This window comes from Lasiosphaeria miniovina (genome assembly GCF_030549165.1).
Source record: "Lasiosphaeria miniovina strain SMH2392-1A chromosome Unknown B0T26scaffold_5, whole genome shotgun sequence".
NCBI lineage: Eukaryota > Fungi > Ascomycota > Sordariomycetes > Sordariales > Lasiosphaeriaceae > Lasiosphaeria > Lasiosphaeria miniovina.
The window spans coordinates 3,124,134-3,140,141 of NW_026848224.1; the positions used below are offsets into that span (position 1 = coordinate 3,124,134).

General features: G+C 55.8%; 4 protein-coding genes across 4 annotated transcripts; all 4 read left to right on the top strand.

Moving 5' to 3' along the window:
* Positions 1-22: 22 nt before the first annotated feature.
* On the top strand, positions 23-2,355 carry B0T26DRAFT_717113 (uncharacterized protein). The gene is made up of 4 exons (XM_060442315.1): positions 23-715; positions 778-1,159; positions 1,236-1,493; positions 1,601-2,355. Exons 1-4 carry the CDS (start codon positions 315-317, stop codon positions 2,156-2,158), a joined length of 1,599 nt encoding a protein of 532 aa, XP_060294649.1. The 5' UTR covers positions 23-314; the 3' UTR covers positions 2,159-2,355.
* Positions 2,356-6,066: 3,711 nt separating this feature from the next.
* On the top strand, positions 6,067-7,043 carry B0T26DRAFT_717117 (uncharacterized protein). Its single transcript, XM_060442316.1, has one exon. The coding sequence runs from the start codon at positions 6,104-6,106 to the stop codon at positions 6,629-6,631; it is 528 nt and encodes a 175-aa protein (XP_060294650.1). The 5' UTR covers positions 6,067-6,103; the 3' UTR covers positions 6,632-7,043.
* A 1,221-nt stretch (positions 7,044-8,264) lies between these two features.
* Positions 8,265-10,227, top strand: B0T26DRAFT_857922 (aldose epimerase-like protein). The gene is made up of 5 exons (XM_060447710.1): positions 8,265-8,518; positions 8,587-8,686; positions 8,758-9,084; positions 9,165-9,675; positions 9,742-10,227. Exons 1-5 carry the CDS (start codon positions 8,393-8,395, stop codon positions 9,827-9,829), a joined length of 1,152 nt encoding a protein of 383 aa, XP_060294651.1. The 5' UTR covers positions 8,265-8,392; the 3' UTR covers positions 9,830-10,227.
* Positions 10,228-11,854: 1,627 nt separating this feature from the next.
* On the top strand, positions 11,855-14,958 carry B0T26DRAFT_804163 (OPT oligopeptide transporter protein-domain-containing protein; the record flags this gene model as incomplete). The annotated part of the gene is made up of 7 exons (XM_060447117.1): positions 11,855-12,015; positions 12,107-12,185; positions 12,265-12,346; positions 12,404-13,587; positions 13,648-13,786; positions 13,856-14,111; positions 14,180-14,958. The coding sequence occupies 7 exons, from the start codon at positions 11,855-11,857 to the stop codon at positions 14,898-14,900; spliced, it is 2,622 nt and encodes an 873-aa protein (XP_060294652.1). The 3' UTR covers positions 14,901-14,958.
* Between the last annotated feature and the right edge of the window lie 1,050 nt (positions 14,959-16,008).

Here is a 16,008-nt window from a genome sequence, read left to right on the forward strand (position 1 = left end):
TTTGCTTGGCCTGTAAAGTAATAGCAACTCCAACGCTCATACTTCTTGTCGGCTCCACCCGCTCTACGTCTTCACGAACGTCACGAGACAGACACGTGGTCGTATTCGGCCCCCAATGGAGGGGTACGAGCCGTCCCGAGGGTGGCTGTGCTGGTGGTTGCCTGAGAGCCTTGTCCCCGACACCCAACATGAAGATGACTTCGGTTCAATCAATTCAACGGCAAATGTGAATTGCCGTCTGCCTGCCAACGGCCGAGGCTCTCCCCAGGCCAGATTCACCGCATCGGATCTGCACGGCCAGCAACTGGGGCACGATGGAGCCCATTTCGGCTGCTGCCACAGTGCTTGGCCTGGTCAGCACAATCGCCAGCGTCACCGCTTCGGCAACCGCCTTCATGCGCGACGTCCGCGACGCGCGGAAAGAGATTGTGGCTGTCACGAAAGAGCTCATGTCTCTGAGAGCGATTCTTGAAATATTGGAAGACGATCTCAATGGCCCCACGAGTGCCGTGGTTCCGGACAGCACCCTGAAGCAGATCGTCGAGATCACCGAAAACTGCTCGGCTGTGGTCAGTGATATTGGCGCCTGCATAAAAGGCATGCAGGGGTCGAGACTCAAGTGGGCCACGTCTGGAAAGACCTCCATCGAGACTCTGCGGCGAGATTTGGAGATACGGAAGTCAAGCTTGAGTGTGGCGCTGGACATCGTCTCAGGGTACGCTTGCTACTCACAGGACCTTCTTTCCAGGCGACACTCGGCCGCTAACAACGCAGTAGCATTGTTCTAAAGAGCGTTAAGGGTGATACGGGCCAGATCCTCCAGGACACCACGGCCCTCAAACAGGACACGGCCCAGATCCAGAGCGACCTTGATCGCATCATCGCCCAACTCTCCCAGCTCCAAACCACCGAGCCTGAGCAGCACCAGTCAAACTACATCCTCGAAAGATTTCTCGGCGATCTCAAGAGCGATGCCGCCACTGTTCTGGGAGATGCAGAATACCTCGGCGTTTCCTCTGCCGACGACAGTGGTGACGACGACGACCAGGCCCGGGGCCGGCCGGGTAACGGACAGTCCGACCCCTATGCACATATAGCGTTTACGAATGCGCAGGGCCGCCGGTATCCGATTCCCTACGCCGCCTGCCAGACATGGGAGGTTTGTCTCGTCCATTGATCACGGCTTGCAATTATTCTTGCCGGGGAACAGGTAGCCAGCTGACCTTGTCACACAGGACATGGCGGAAATAATACAGCAGTCGTATGCCAACGTCCGGGAAAGCGAAGAGGTCAGCCGGGGCCGATACGACCTCGTTAGTACGGACGGCGAAATAATCCTCAAGTCTCTCTGGGCGAGGCTCGTCCGGCCCGGATGGGAGATAAAGATGATAATGTGGCCTAAGCAAGACCCTAACCGAGTTGAACCGATTAAGTTCAAAGACGCCGTCGGACGCAAGTTCACATTCCCGTTCCACTTGGTCAAGACATGGGAGGTTGGTTATCTGTGTCCCTGTTTGTCACTCGTCGGCCATACCCCCAGGTCACCGAGGGTAACAATTCCCAAGTCTGCGGTTCAGTCCAACTTACCTTGCACTTTCAGGACATGAGTGAAATCATCAACCAGGCATTCCACCACGTGGACGTAATCGGCCCTCATGTGAAGGAAGGCCATTACGACCTTATAGGCCCAGACAGTGGGATTATTCTGCCCGGGGCGTGGGAAAGCACCATCGGGCCAGGCATGAATATTACCATGCACATGTGGCCAATAGACAAGATTCGCCAGTCGCCACCACCACTGCCACCACCAATGTCAGGACCAAGGCAGACGTCGGGGCCGAGACCGCCGCTGATGCCCCCAATGGGAATCCCGCCGAGGCCCCAGACGGGATCACTGCCACCGCCAGTGTCGGGACCACCACCGGGGCAATATATACCAAGGCGAGGCCCACCATTGCCACTGCCTCGGGCACAGGGAGGACAGCCCTTCCCAACCAACGGGGTGGTGGTGCTTGTGGAAGATGAAGAGAAAGATAAAAGCGTGAGAAAAGGAGGGACCGGCAAGAAGGGAAAGAAGCGGAGGGAAAACACGCTGGGCGCATTCGGACTTTTCCCGAGTCCTCGAAAGCTTAAAGAGTCACCGGGAGCAAGCACGTAACAAGGGGAGAGTTTTGAGAGCCACCTGGTAGACGCAGGGGGTGGGGGAATTTGTCAGATTTATAGTCACCGAGGCCGGCTGCAGGTGGTGTTGGTACTTGGATTCAATACCTCAACTGCCCCAGTCAGGTCACATAGCCGCACGTATTATGAACATAGTTCACGTATTATGAACATAGTTTTATAGATCTCTGCTCCTAAGACCCTCGCCTTATAATACCGACCTCGAACACGCATTTTAGCATTGGAGCAGTGGAGCCCCGGCCATTCACTAGATCTAGGTAACCATCAAAACCCAATCCAAAGGCAGCTGTCACACGCTGGCCAATGGGCCAAGCCATCGGTCCGAGATACGGTACCTACCTGCCTAATTGAGCTGGTCAGGCAGGAGAGAGAAGATGGAAACTGGATCGCGATAGGTAAGGAAGGCTACAGCAACTGCTTGGTAGATGCACTTCGCTTTGCCGCTGGTCCGTTCTGCCCGTCCCACTCTGGGTCAAAGTAATTAATAATTACCTATCTTACTTATAGCCCAGGCATAAAACGGATATGCCAACTGCCGCTAGCTCATGATACTTCCTAAGGTGTGCAACTGATAGCATGTGGGGTCACGGGGTGATTCCCTAGACAAATTAGTGCTTTGGTAACGTGTCAACCCGTGGCCTCGCGGCTCTTTCTTCACATTCTTCACATCACTTTGGCCATGATGGCTTCGTACTAGGTTGCGGCCTTCTTTTAGAATGCAACCAACTATGGGTGGACTATCTATCTCGCTGGTCGTTCAGGAATCACTCCGTCCTCATGCCGCATTTCAACACTCAGCATCTGAGCATTTGGTATCCAACCACTTGGCATCTGGACTTTAAAAGTCGGGCGACAACAAGGGCAGGATTGAGATTCCTGGCCCAACCCCGGAAAATGCAACCCAACCTGGCCTTGTCTATTTAATAGCTCCAGAAACTTGCGTCTATGTTATTCCCGATGATCGCTATATTGGTTAGCCTTGGAGCTTGGAGGTTGACGGATTCGCTGACTCTTTGATCTCCTAGTGAATTAGTCCATTTTCCGCTTTCCTAATCAGTCGAACACTGAGTTCGATATAATGGATGCCTTGGTTGGGAAGCTTAGGTAGAGCATATTGTATATTCGTATATTCGTATATTCCGTGCTTACACATAGTTCCATGACTCTCTCAGCCTAGGCCTCTGATTGACTTGAAAATCCTTTGGTGTTGTTTCTTGTTGCCCCAACTTCGGTACAAAGTTACCGCTTGGCTCAGAAATCACGACAGAAACTTTCCCCGCCGGGATATGCAGCTATGGGAGCATCAATGCTGTTGTATTTGAGGTACATGGTGATTCGGCATTGCATCAAGATATGATTGGGTATTTACAGCTTTCCATATCACGTCAGATTTGCTCGACAAGCACTGATTGAATTCTGTTGCACGCGATCGAAGTTGACAGCGCAATGAATTGTCTGCTCAATAGGTCTAAAAGTACAGAAAAGAACGCTTCCTTATACTCGTGGAGAGAAGGCAAGGGAGGCGTTGTAATCAGCCCGAAAGAGGGCATTCCGAATGAAATGAAGACATTCCGAGTCAAGAATGAAGGAAATAACAAAGAATGAAGGAAGCTCAGAGGCATGTCAACCAGGGCCTGTCCAATTCCATGAAAAGTGGGTCAATTCCAGACGACAAATTCATTGCCGTCACATGTGAAGTAATCGGTTTTGGACTAAAAACCACACGTAGAACTTCCCCGGATGCCCTTAACAATCCCACAAAAATTCCCAATTCAAAAGTCCCCACCATTCCTGCTCCTCACGTGCCCGCAATAGTAAGATACTTCATCCGTGTTGCTCCCCATCAACTAGGCCGGGGAATCCTCAACAGCCGACGTGGAGCTGAGACCGCCAAGCAACCATAAAATGAGGAAGCTGAAATGGCGACCCCCGGATGCAGGAGCGATGAAGAGCTGTCCACTCAGAACCTGAGCGAGGCATTGTATGTTTCAATGATTTCGATGCCGGATGACGTATGGCTTAGTTACGCAGGGCAGGTGCGACGGTGCGAGGGGTGGGCTCCTTCGTGACGGTGGACGGCAACACGAGTCAAATGCCGACCCTGTCTCACTCTCGGCTGCACCTGCCTCACTGGTGCGTACGCAATCTCTCGAGCTGCAGGGCGCACCGAGACTTGCGGCGTCCATTCGCGGAAGCCGCTGCCATTCCGTTTCAGGCTCCCGGGCCCCGATGGCGCAGAGGCCAAGATCCGAGACTTCGCCCAAAGAGGGGCTAGCGTCCCCGCTATGGACCACTAAGAATAAGGCTGAGAGCCAGCGCGGCGATGCATTGGACACTTCGGACTGGCAGGATCTGACAGTGCAACCACGACGCTCTTGCCTGGCCGCCGGCTTGCTTTCACGAGCTCGTTCTCCACTCCGCACTCCGAGCTTCAACGGCACGGCCGTGTCGCCAAGGCCCCAGGGGCAGGGACGGGGACAGCCATGGCCACGCCTGTACCGACTTTGTGTCCTGTCCTGATTCCTCGGTCCTCGGTCCTCGGTCCTCGGTCAGCGAGCGTTGAGGCATCCATATTCACGCTCAAACACTCTCCAGATGTCTGCCTTTTTCTCTGTTTTTATCTTGCCTATTAATTAATTGAACCTCTAGTCGCGGCTCAATCGGAATTGACGGCGCGATTGGGGCTCCCGACGGCGTCCAAGATGCGCAGGCTGCTGTCGGCGGGCGCCATCGCTCTGTTGCTGTGGCCCGGTCTGGCCGCCGCCGACGACGACCCAAACCACGGCGTCGTCTGGCTGTTCCCGCGTGTCGCGGGCCTCACCGTCAACACGGACGACACCATCATGGTTCAATACACGTCCTCCTTTCCCACGCCAAACTTGTTCGTCTTCTGCTTGCTCGGCCAGCCCGGGAAGGGGCCTGCACTGAGTGAGTGACGGCGTCAATGCCTACGCCAGCAGCATGTATCACGTTCTGACTGACTCTATTCCGTCCGCCTGGCAGTGTTTCAAGTACCTGCTGCTGGCTACAACGGCAAAACGCCAATTCAAATCTCATTCACCTCGGACCAGCCGTGCTACTTCGACCTCCGCCCCGGGCAGGTGGCGGGCCAAGGATCCAACGGTGTCAAGTTCAGCGTCCTAGGTACCACGCGAAAGGGAGGCCCTCAGACATGGACCATGCCGCCCGACCCGCCGCCATCTCCAGCCGCAACCCCCCCGCCTGCCACAACACCAGCACCCTCTCCCAAAGAGACGCCTAAGTCGACACCAGCGCCTGCTCCGGCCCAGGAAAAGCCGGCTGCCTCGCCTACCGCCGCGGCCGCCCCCGCGGCCGAAGAAACGCCCGCAGCAAAGACCACACCACCCGCAAAAACCACCCCTCTGGCAGCAGACAACACGGAACCGGCGGCTCAAACCTCCCCGGCTCTGTCTCCCTCATCTCCTGTCTCCATGTCCTCACCATCGCCCGCAACAGCCGGGACCTCCTCCTCTTCCTCGTCCTCTCCCTCTATGGCCGATCCTAATAGCACCACGTTCTCCGGGGACCCGGGAAGTCGTCTCCCCATTCCAGCGGCCGATGGCGCCAGCACCTCCACTACCAACGGAAACAACACTAATAGTAACAACAACAACAACAACAACAGCAACAACAACAACAACAACAACAACAACAGCAGCAACAATAACAACGACAACAACGATGCAGGCACCCCCCTGAACACGGCCGCAGCCAACAACAGCCCCGACACCAACGCCACGGAAGGCAGTCTCAGTAATGGCGCGGCGGCTGGCGTAAGCATCAGCGTGACCGTCATCGTGATCGCCCTCGTGGCGGGTGCGCTCGTGTGGCTGCGCCGGCGGCGGCGCCAGCAGCAGCTCCGGCGCGTGGCCGTGGCCGCCGCAGCGCAGCAGAACGGCGAATGGGGCGGTGGCGCCGGCTCATACCCCGGCGGCGCCGAACTCGACTCCGGTGTAGGAGGAGGAAGAGCAGGAAGAGAAGGCCACGGCGCAGGTGGCATGTTTGCCGCGGCGCTGCACGGGCTCAGGGGCGGCAGCGGCGGCGGGATATCAACGACTGCAGCAGCAGCAACACGAAAGAAAGAAGGAAAAGGAGGAAGCGACGAGGAAGAGGCAGAACTCAAGCCATACTACCACCACCCGCCGGGCCCGTCACCGCCAGTGCCCATCGCGCGGCTGATCCCCCGCAATCCCCGACCTCACCCCCAGGAGCTCAGCTCGTGCAACAACCCCGCCGAGATGATGACCGTGTCACGGTGCGCCACGACCATGCCGCCACCACCTCCCCAGCACCAGCAGAGCACGCTCCCTGCGCCCTGGGATGTGCGAAACCTGCCGGAGAACAGCCCTACCATTACCCTGCCGCCCAGCGCGCTGCTCGCCCCGTCCTCGTCGTCGCCAGCAGCATCCTCGCCGCGCTACGATCATAGCCAGACGTCGCCGAAGGACTGGTCGCAAGAACCCCAGGAGCTGCCGGCGCATCCTTGATGGCAGGTTAGATTTTTTTTTCTTTCATTGTTGTTCGTCGGTGTTAATAGGGAAAAGAGAAAGTTTGCATGTTTTCACTTCTGCGGGGATATAGAGGCTCATCGTCTGTCTCATTAGATCCCCTGAGCCCCTGAGGCTAGCCCTCTCTTGTCGTGTGTACGTTACTTTTCTCCTTTCTTTCTTTCTTCTTTTTCGGGGGGAGGTGGTAACTGGACGGACGTGGCCGCCGTCATCAAGGACGCTCGTGTCAATGTATCTATGTTTTTCTTGGGCAAAGTCATTCAGGGGTAATCAATACCCTATTCTACTGGGTGGTGGTGGTGGCTTGGTAATTCGTGCGGCGGGAAAGGAAAGGGGGGGGGGGGGGGGGGGGTGGGCATGCATCATTAGGCACGGCGTGTTTGATTACTAAACCTGCGACATATTTTCTCTTTCTTCTTTTATGTACTATATTTTTTGTCTAGGTTCGCTTGGATCTCTGGGACTGGTAATCAATCAACGGGATCTTTTGTATCTATATTCTCGAGAGTGAAGAGCGGAGACCTTGGGCTTCGCTTTTCCTGTTGTCTATACTTGTTTGATGCCTTCCAACACTCCCTAGTCCTGTCCCCTCTATAATCATGCCGTTTTCAGCTGCTGAAATATCCCTGAGAAAATATCATCCGTGTGTCTGTCGCATAGGAGGCCGTGTCTCCCGTTTCGCTGCCAGTATCGTGGCCGGAAGTGTGTCGTCTCGCTTCTGGCGTAATCATTCCCAGTCAGCCAGTGTATTCTCCCGTCTCTTTAGCCAATGGCCGGCATGCTGACAGCATCCAACTGCTGGGCAGAGAGTGGTGGAATGTGCTATTAGGCTCGGCCACGGTCGCCGCGTATCGTGTGTCAGGCGGCCTGGACGCCTTGGCAGGCCTCTCCCCGTCCGGCGGCTCGGTGTCCATGGGGCGCCACTGCCAGTAGGTCTAGCGTAGGGAAAGGGAGAGAGAACGAAGAGAGTAGACGAGATCGCGTCTCGGGAACCGGATGATGCCGCGTCTCCCGCTCCCAGCAGGCGTCGAAGCGCCATCTCCTCCCGGTTGATGATGGTTGGCTATTTTCCCTGATCCCAAAAAGAACGCTCGTTTCCGCCTGCTCGGGGTTCCTGCATGAGCGCCGAGGAAAGACGCAGGGGCGGGGGAGCCTATAGGTAGTCTAATCAATAACGTCTTTGTGTGTGCTTTTTGGCTGGTTCCTCCGCCCGCCTTTTCAGCCTGATATGGACCGCAATTAAGGGACGCGACCAGCCCGGTGGGTCTGGCCCCTCTCGCGCTGGCAGCAGCTGCAAGGGCGCAGCGTCGCGATTGGGCCCTGTCGGCTGCTTCCATCGAATGAACGAGCGGAGCACCGGTGTCCCTTGTACTTCCAATCTGGGGTTCAATCCGGGGTCTCGGAGGGAAATGGGGCGACGGCGGCACAATACCACCAACACGCACCTCGGCTGCCAGCGACGCAGTCGACAGCTGCCCCCGGAGTGCGGAGAAGCTCGGTGGTCGCATGAGATATATAAGCAGGGCTAGATGGTCTGGACGGGCGGGGAGGGATGGTGATGGAGGTTTACTTGATCCCAGGATTCCCGACCGTCGGCGCTTCGTTGCTTGCTGTTCGCTATACTGTCGCCCATCGTCCCGGATCGAAATAATTGAATCACCGGCCTAGGAGACGCACTGAAAATGAAGTGCTCCGCCGTGTTCCTTGCCGCGTTGGCGAGGGCAGCTGTGGTTCTTGGCGACAGCGAAATCCCCGGACCAGGTGCTGATGGACGATACACGATTTCGGCCCCAGGCATCAAGGCGCAGGTAGGACGTCTGGCGCTGCGGAGTTAGCGTGGAATTTGAGAAGTCGTCCGATCTGACTCCAATGGCAGTTCATCCCGTACGGTGCCAGCCTAACGAACCTGTTCGTCTCCGACAAGAACGGCAAAGACATCGACGTGGTCCTCGGCTACGACGACACCACCTACTACCGTGAGTGAAAATTCAAACAAGGCAGCGACAGTGCCTCGTGCGGCTGCTAACGAGAAAATCTCGGCCCGCAGCCAAGGACCCCGGCCACCCCGTGTACAACTCGATCCCCGGGCGCTACGTGAACCGCATCGGCCACGCGCAGTACACGCTCGACGGCAAGACGTACAAGACGGAGGACAATGACGGCGGCAACACGCTGCATAGCGGCACCAACAACTGGTCGTTCCGCTTCTGGAACGTTACGGCGCTCGCGGCCGACTCCATCACGTTCGCCATCTCGGACGCGTCCAACTCGTCGCTCAACATGCTCGGCCGCGTCGACGCCAGCGTCACCTACAGCCTGACCAACAGCACCTGGAACATCAAGATGACGGCCACGGCGCCCGACAACCGGACTCGTAAGGGTTTCCTTGTCACTTCACTTCTCGTCCCCCGCATCCACCACCAGGGAGATGCTAACAGCCCGTGCGTCGTCTAGCGCTCATGCTCACGCAGCACACGTACTTCAACCTGGACGCGTACAAGAACCCGGCGACGCCGCTGATCTGGGACCACACGCTGAGCCTGCCGTACTCGAAGCGGTACCTGGAGGCGGACCAGGGCGCGCTGCCGACGGGCAAGATCCTGACGGCGGCGCCGGGCAGCCTCAACGACTTTGCGAGCGCAAGCAACCTCAAGTTCGGGCACGCGCGCAACCTGACGGGCTTCGCCGGCAACTGCGGCGCCAACGGCGCCTGCGAGGGGTACAACGGCTACTGGCTGGTCGAGGACGCGCCCAAAGACGCGGCCGTCGTCACCCTCGCGAGCGCCTTCTCGGGCGTCAAGGCCCAGCTGCGCACCACCCAGCCCGGCGTCGTGCTGTATTCGTGCTCGTGGATGGACGGCTCCGCACCTATCAAGAGTGACCAGGGCCTCAGCGCCGCCCAGAAGGTCGTCAAGAGCTCGTGCGTCGCCATCGAGGCCCAGGACTACCCCGACGGCATCAACCAGTATGTTTTTTTTTCCATCTTGTCCTCCTGAAACGAAGTGGAAGCTGACAGAGAGTAATTACGCAGCCCTGAGTGGAACCGCACCAGCTACCAGATCACCGGGCCCGGCCAGACGTACAACTGGGAGAGCTCCTGGACGTTTGGGCTCGTCTAGACCCGCCTGCGGTAGGTTGGTAACGGGCGGTGTTGTCACCGAAGGTCGAGACTGTCAAGGAGAGAGGCTGTTAAGGAGAGAGGCTGAAAAAAAAAGTTTGCATTCGGATCGAGTACTTCTAGTCTAGTCTAATCAGCCAGAGATCGAGCCATAATAAGCGTCTCCCAAGGTCTGGAGCACAAAACTTAGTGTCTTCAGTCTTCAAGAACCGGGATAATTCTGGGTATGAAGACCTGAGCAAGACTGAAAACCGGCATGAGGTTACTGTATCTTCTCTCGAAAGTTGAAGATTAGTGTGGAGACTAAAAATGGAGGAATCTGTCGAAGGTAACTTGGGTAGGGTACCAATGACACGCAAACAAAGCATGACATGAGATCCTCTGGATGGCTTCTTGAACTGTAGAATGCTCTACAATTATTGGTTGCTTTAGAACGTCTCCCTAGTTCTGATCCCCACACTAATCTTCGAATTTCAGTAAACTATGGGGTGGTTAAATTTGGCTGGTGTCTCTGAACCAGCAGTTCTAGAAACTCAACATCTAATTATCCATTCCTCGCTTCGCCATCCTTTTGCCATCCTTTTGCCCAGTCGGTTCTGTTCCATCGATCCTTAAAGACCCAGTGGAAATTCTCGGGCCAGTGCCCTCCACGCGATAGCCCGAACAATAGAGACGGGGCGGGAGCTTATCTTTGAGAATTTCGGACAAAGAGGCAGACTGGTCGCTGTGAGTGGCGACTGCTTCCGCCTTGTCGAACCGAACCCTAACTTCTATCTTGGTACAGACCATCCCCTACCGTCGAGAACTCGAGACATGACTTATTCAAGATGGCGCAAGTTCAGCTACCTAGGTACGCAGTCGTATTGCGGGAGGCTCCGTTTGCTCGGCACGCAGTGAGACATGTCGACGAGAACAAGACGCAAGCCGTTACCAAGATGCCGACATGTTTCAAACGGGCGCGACGCCAACGTCCCGACAACCGCCGCTCAAAAAACCCATCCGTACCTGACCAAGATTCTGCAACTGGCCGACTAGGCGCACCAGGAGATCGACGACGCTATCGTCATTCTTGTCATTCTCCCCGCATCCAGGACTTGGTGGCATGACGGACAGCGGGAAAGGTGTTGAACCTGGTCGATTCTCTGCTGGTAAGCGGGAGCAAGCGAGTTGTCTCGGATGTGCTGGCGCCATTATGTGTGCGCGGCCCGTCTCCGAGACCGTCTGCGGGAAGGATAATGGAATTATGGAGACCTGATAATGGAATGATGGAGACCTGATACTGACGGATGGGAGCATCTTGTTCAGCTAACGTAGTCCTAACGTGCAGAATTCAAGGCGTGAATAATTACAGAGCTGGTGGATTGAAATACTGGTGTATTCGCTGTCTATAACCACGTTGTGCCTTCTGCCGTTTTTCAAAGCCAAAATTCCCATCAATTCCACTGCCGCCATCAGTCCAAGAGTCTCAGTCTACTACTAAGGCGGAAGTAGTAGAACTAGTACTCATAACAGCCGTCGAGGTAGATTGCCTGGCTGAGGCTCCTTATCTGCTGCCAGTGCTATCTCATCCGTCCCGAATATTACCTTGGAGTACAGACCAGAGCTGTTCGTTCCCGCCGAAATTGCCCTGGGGACCTCGACCTCCGCCGCGCACCTTCCTGTTTTAACAAAAAGGGCAAACATCCATTTGAAATTTCGTACCTCACCTCCCTCGGCCCCACTTACCGCAGGCCAACCCTTCCTTGCTCTCACCTTCCTTGCTCTCACCTTCCTTCACCCCTTGCCCTTTAATTTTCTCCGCCGCACCTACCTCACCGGGCACAACCTCGCACCAAAGGAATCGTGTGCACCTGTCGCTTCCTTCCCTGTACCTGCCACTTCCTTTCCTGTACCCGTCACTTCCTTTCCTGTACCCGTCACTTCCTTTCCTGTACCCGTCACTTCCTTCCCTGTATCCGTCACTCTTTCCCTTTCTGCGTCCGAGTAACATTTCACTCCACCTCGTGAGCGTCCCGGCGTGAACATCATGTCGTCGACCTCGTCGGGCGAAAATGCCCAGCCGCTGCGTGGCCGCACGCTGTCTCGCGCCAAAAAGGGCACAGACGGCCCCCGCGTGAAGGAGAATAACATCGGCGCCGGTATCATAGGAGGCAACGAGGCCGCCGTTGATTCTGCTGACGTTGAGCGGTATGTTATCGCCACCTACCTTAATTACCTACCCAAGATGAGCTTCATTGATTTTGCTCCCCAGACCCCCACTGACTCTGGCTCCCTCCAGCGAGTTCAATGTGACGCCCCGAGATCGCCAGGAGGCACAGGAGACCGCAGACCGCATGACCCTGGACGAAGTGAAAGAAGTAAGCTGCTTCGCCTGTTGTTGAAGACATACGACGCTCTTCCTCTCCCCGCCTTCGCCCTGCTAACTCGCTCCTACAGCTCTTGACGCAAGTTCTCAAGATCCACGGAAGCGACCCTAACTTTCCGTACAAGATCCTCGACAAGATTGAGGAGTTTCTTGGTAAGTTCACAGTGGCTCAGAGAAATAACCCAAACGCCTTTACTGATGCATCGGCAGAGAACCGCGACGTGTTTGATCGCCCCCATCGTCATGTCCAACTCATCAACGAGATGAAGCTCGAGGCTGCCTTGATCACCAACAACAGCCCGTATGCAGAGGTCCGCTGCGTGGTTGAGAATTACGACGATCCGTCGATCCCGAGCTCGACTATCCGTGCCTGGATCATTGGTCTTTTCTTCTCCTGTGTCCTTGCTTTTGTAAACCAACTCTTCTCGATCCGCCAGCCCCCCATCGCGATCGGAGCCAACGTGGCCCAGCTGTGTGCTTACCCCATGGGCAAGTTCCTGGAGCGTATCCTGCCCGACTGGGGCGTTACTCTTTGGGGCGTTCGTCACTCCTTGAACCCTGGCCGCTTTTCCAAGAAGGAGCACATGTTGATTACCATCATGGCCACCGTCGCTAGCAACGTTCCCTACACCAACAACATCATCTGGATCCAGTATCTGCCGCAGTTCTTCAATCAGTCCTACGCCGGTCGGTTCAGCTACCAGATCCTCGTTGCCCTCTCGACCAACCTGATCGGCTACGGAATGGCCGGCCTCACGCGCCGTTTCCTGGTCTACCCTGCATACTGCGTCTGGCCGTCATCGTTGGTGACGATTGCCCTGAACACGGCCTTTCACAACGACATGAACTATTCCGTCTATGGACCAGGCAGCGTCAGCTACTTCATGTCGCGCTACAAGTTCTTCATGTGCGCCGCTGGAGCCATGTTTGTGTGGTTTTGGTTCCCAAACTACATCTTTACGGCGCTGACCGCGTTCAGCTGGCTCACGTGGATCGCGCCCAACAACGTGAACCTCGCGGCAATGACTGGTTTCTACAGCGGTCTGGGCATCAATCCGTGGCCGACCTTTGACTGGAACGTTCTCTCGTTTGATGGCGATGACCCGCTCATGCTTCCCTTCTTCGCGACGTTGAACAAGGTACTCGGGATGGTTGTCTCATGCCTGGTCATTATTGGCATGTGGTACAGCAATGCCTACTTCACCTCGTATCTCCCCATCAATACCAACCATGTCTATGACAACACTGGGGCGCCGTACCAGGTATCGAAGGCTCTCGACGACAAAGGGCTGTACGATGCGGCAAAGTACGGGCAATACTCTCCTGCCTACCTCTCCGCTGGAACCTTGACAGTTTACTTCTTCTTCTTTGCTGTGTATCCGGCATCCATCGCGGTGAGTCGGGATCCGAACATGCCACGACGCAGACGATGATGAGCTGACCTTGCCCTACAGTACGTCTTTCTTCACCACCGATATGAGCTCATATCAGGATTCAAGAACCTCATCGGCTCCTTCCGCAAGAGCAAGAAAAGCTCCGGTGCCGCCAGATTCACCGATGTGCACGCCCGCTTGATGTCGAGATACACCGAAGGTAGGCGATCGTATTGTCGCTCAAGTTCTAGCTTATATGAAACTGACAACTGCTGTCCCGTGGTTCCAGTCCCCGAGTGGTGGTATTTGCTCGTCCTGGCCGCCGCGATTGGTTTTGGCATCGGCGGCATTGTCGGATGGGAGACATACACAACACCGGGCGTCGTTTTCTACGGCATCGTTCTGTGCATCATCTTTGTTATTCCCCTCGGCATCATCAGGGCTATAACTGGAATCGAGGTTGCCCTCAATGTCCTCGCCGAGTTCATCGGCGGCACGTTTTCGAATGGCAACGCACTGGCAATGAACTACTTCAAGTGCTTCGGGTAAGACGGACTCTATGCAACGAGCGAGTGTTGACGGAGACTTGAGGGCTACGCTAACAAGGCTGCAGGTACGTTACGTGCTCCAATGCCACTTCGTTCGCCAACGACCTGAAGCTCGCCCACTACATCAAAATCCCGCCTCGCCAGACCTTCATGGCGCAGGTCATCCCGACACTCATCTCGACCTTCATCTGCGTCACCGTTCTCAACTTCCAAATGACCCAGATCCCCCACGTTTGCACCAAGGATGCCCCAAACAACATGTCGTGCCCAGGTATCAACACGTTTTTCATGGCGTCGGTTCTGTGGGGAACAATCGGCCCCAGGAAGATGTTCGGCCACAACGGCCAGTACACAGTCCTGATGGCTGGCTGGGCGCTGGGTGTCGTGTTTCCCGTCGCGTTCTGGTTCGTGCGGCGCCGGTTCAAGTCGCACAAGTGGCTGCGCCAGGTCCACCCTGTCGTCCTGTTCTACGGCGCTTTGAACTGGTCCCCGTACAACCTGTCTTGGATGCTCCCGTCGCTGCCCATCGCCTACCTGTCGTGGATGTGGTGCAAGTACCGGTATCTCGAGTTCTGGGCCAAGTACAACTTTGTTCTCTCGGCCGCCTTCTCGGTGGGCATCTCGTTGGCAGCCGTTGTCATGTTCTTCACTGTGGAGTGGTTCGAGGTCGATATCAACTGGTGGGGAAACACGGTCGCCTATCAAGGCTGCGAGGCAGACCCTTGCCCCCTCAAGGTGCTCGGCGACGACGAGGCCTATTTCGGGCCTGGCCAGTGGCTGACATAAGCGGTGATGGGGAATGTGGATTCTACGTGGAGAATAATGGTGATAGGCCACTCTTGTTGCTAGTTTGGTGCAGTTTCCATAGTTGTGAGGACACCCTTACTTGGGGGAAAAAAAATGAGGGCCCTCCTTAGTCTTTGCCATACCTACCGTCATGCACATAATCCCTAGTTTATACGCGTGGCGTTCATCATAAAGTAATAGGCCTCCAGGATTCTACAATAGGCCTCCGGGGTTCTTCAATAGGCCTCCAGGATTCTTCAATAGACCTCCAGGATTCTTCAACAGGCCTCCAGGATTCTTCAATAGGCCTCCAGGATTCTACAATAGGGGCTCGAACAGCTATTGCTTCCATCGACGAAAAACCATCAGGGCAAGCCGTAAGGAGTTGAGGCCCTCAGACCTTGGACAAGTCACCTGCTAACAAACAGACAGGCATTGAACTGCATGCTGAAGTGTATTTAGAGTTTAGGATTGCGTCAGCTTGGTGGACGGGTGGATGGCGCGGCGGGTAACTGCGTTGCCATGATGCGCTGATGCGCTCGGCCGTGCGTCTGTCGAAATAGCTACGACTCATGACTCGCTTTTCTGTTCGCGCATGGCCATCTCTTGCCTGAGCGAAATCCGAGCCCCTTACATACTCGAGTGCCTTCGACCGCTGCGGGCAACGGCGGTGACTCTTCGACGAACAACCGCTTAACTAACTGGCAACCTGGATGACGGCCGATTGCTGCATACGACTGCTCAGCCATGAAAGCCGCTAGATCCTCCCAACAACCACGCCTTCAGGCTCCGACACTCCCGACAAGAGACTGCCCCGTCAGGCCGTTGCCTGCCGTTCCTTGCTCCTCGGGACAAAATAGCCAGCCGGCCAGCCATTGGCCACGGTCATACATAAGTATGCATGTATGCACACAGACACAGGCAGGGACCACACGGGGCAAAGATGATGCTTCCACAGGCGGACACCAAGAAGCCTCGAAAATACTGACAAAAGTCCTCTAGATTACCACTTCTCGTGCGAATTTCTCCAAAGGGCAGACAACACCAACGAAACAGGCAGCCGCGAACACGGAAGATGTATATACACACGAACAACACGAACAACACG

Bases quoted from the DNA above. Each gene is read 5' to 3' on its own strand.
- B0T26DRAFT_717113 (XM_060442315.1), top strand. From the start codon at position 315: ATGGAGCCCATTTCGGCTGCTGCCACAGTGCTTGGCCTGGTCAGCACA. The intron at 1,160-1,235 runs GTTTGTCTCGTC...CTTGTCACACAG, and splicing joins CCGCCTGCCAGACATGGGAG to GACATGGCGGAAATAATACA. The intron at 1,494-1,600 runs GTTGGTTATCTG...TTGCACTTTCAG, and splicing joins ACTTGGTCAAGACATGGGAG to GACATGAGTGAAATCATCAA.
- B0T26DRAFT_717117 (XM_060442316.1), top strand. From the start codon at position 6,104: ATGGGGCGGTGGCGCCGGCTCATACCCCGGCGGCGCCGAACTCGACTC.
- B0T26DRAFT_857922 (XM_060447710.1), top strand. From the start codon at position 8,393: ATGAAGTGCTCCGCCGTGTTCCTTGCCGCGTTGGCGAGGGCAGCTGTG. The intron at 8,687-8,757 runs GTGAGTGAAAAT...CTCGGCCCGCAG, and splicing joins CGACGACACCACCTACTACC to CCAAGGACCCCGGCCACCCC. The intron at 9,085-9,164 runs GTAAGGGTTTCC...TGCGTCGTCTAG, and splicing joins GGCGCCCGACAACCGGACTC to CGCTCATGCTCACGCAGCAC.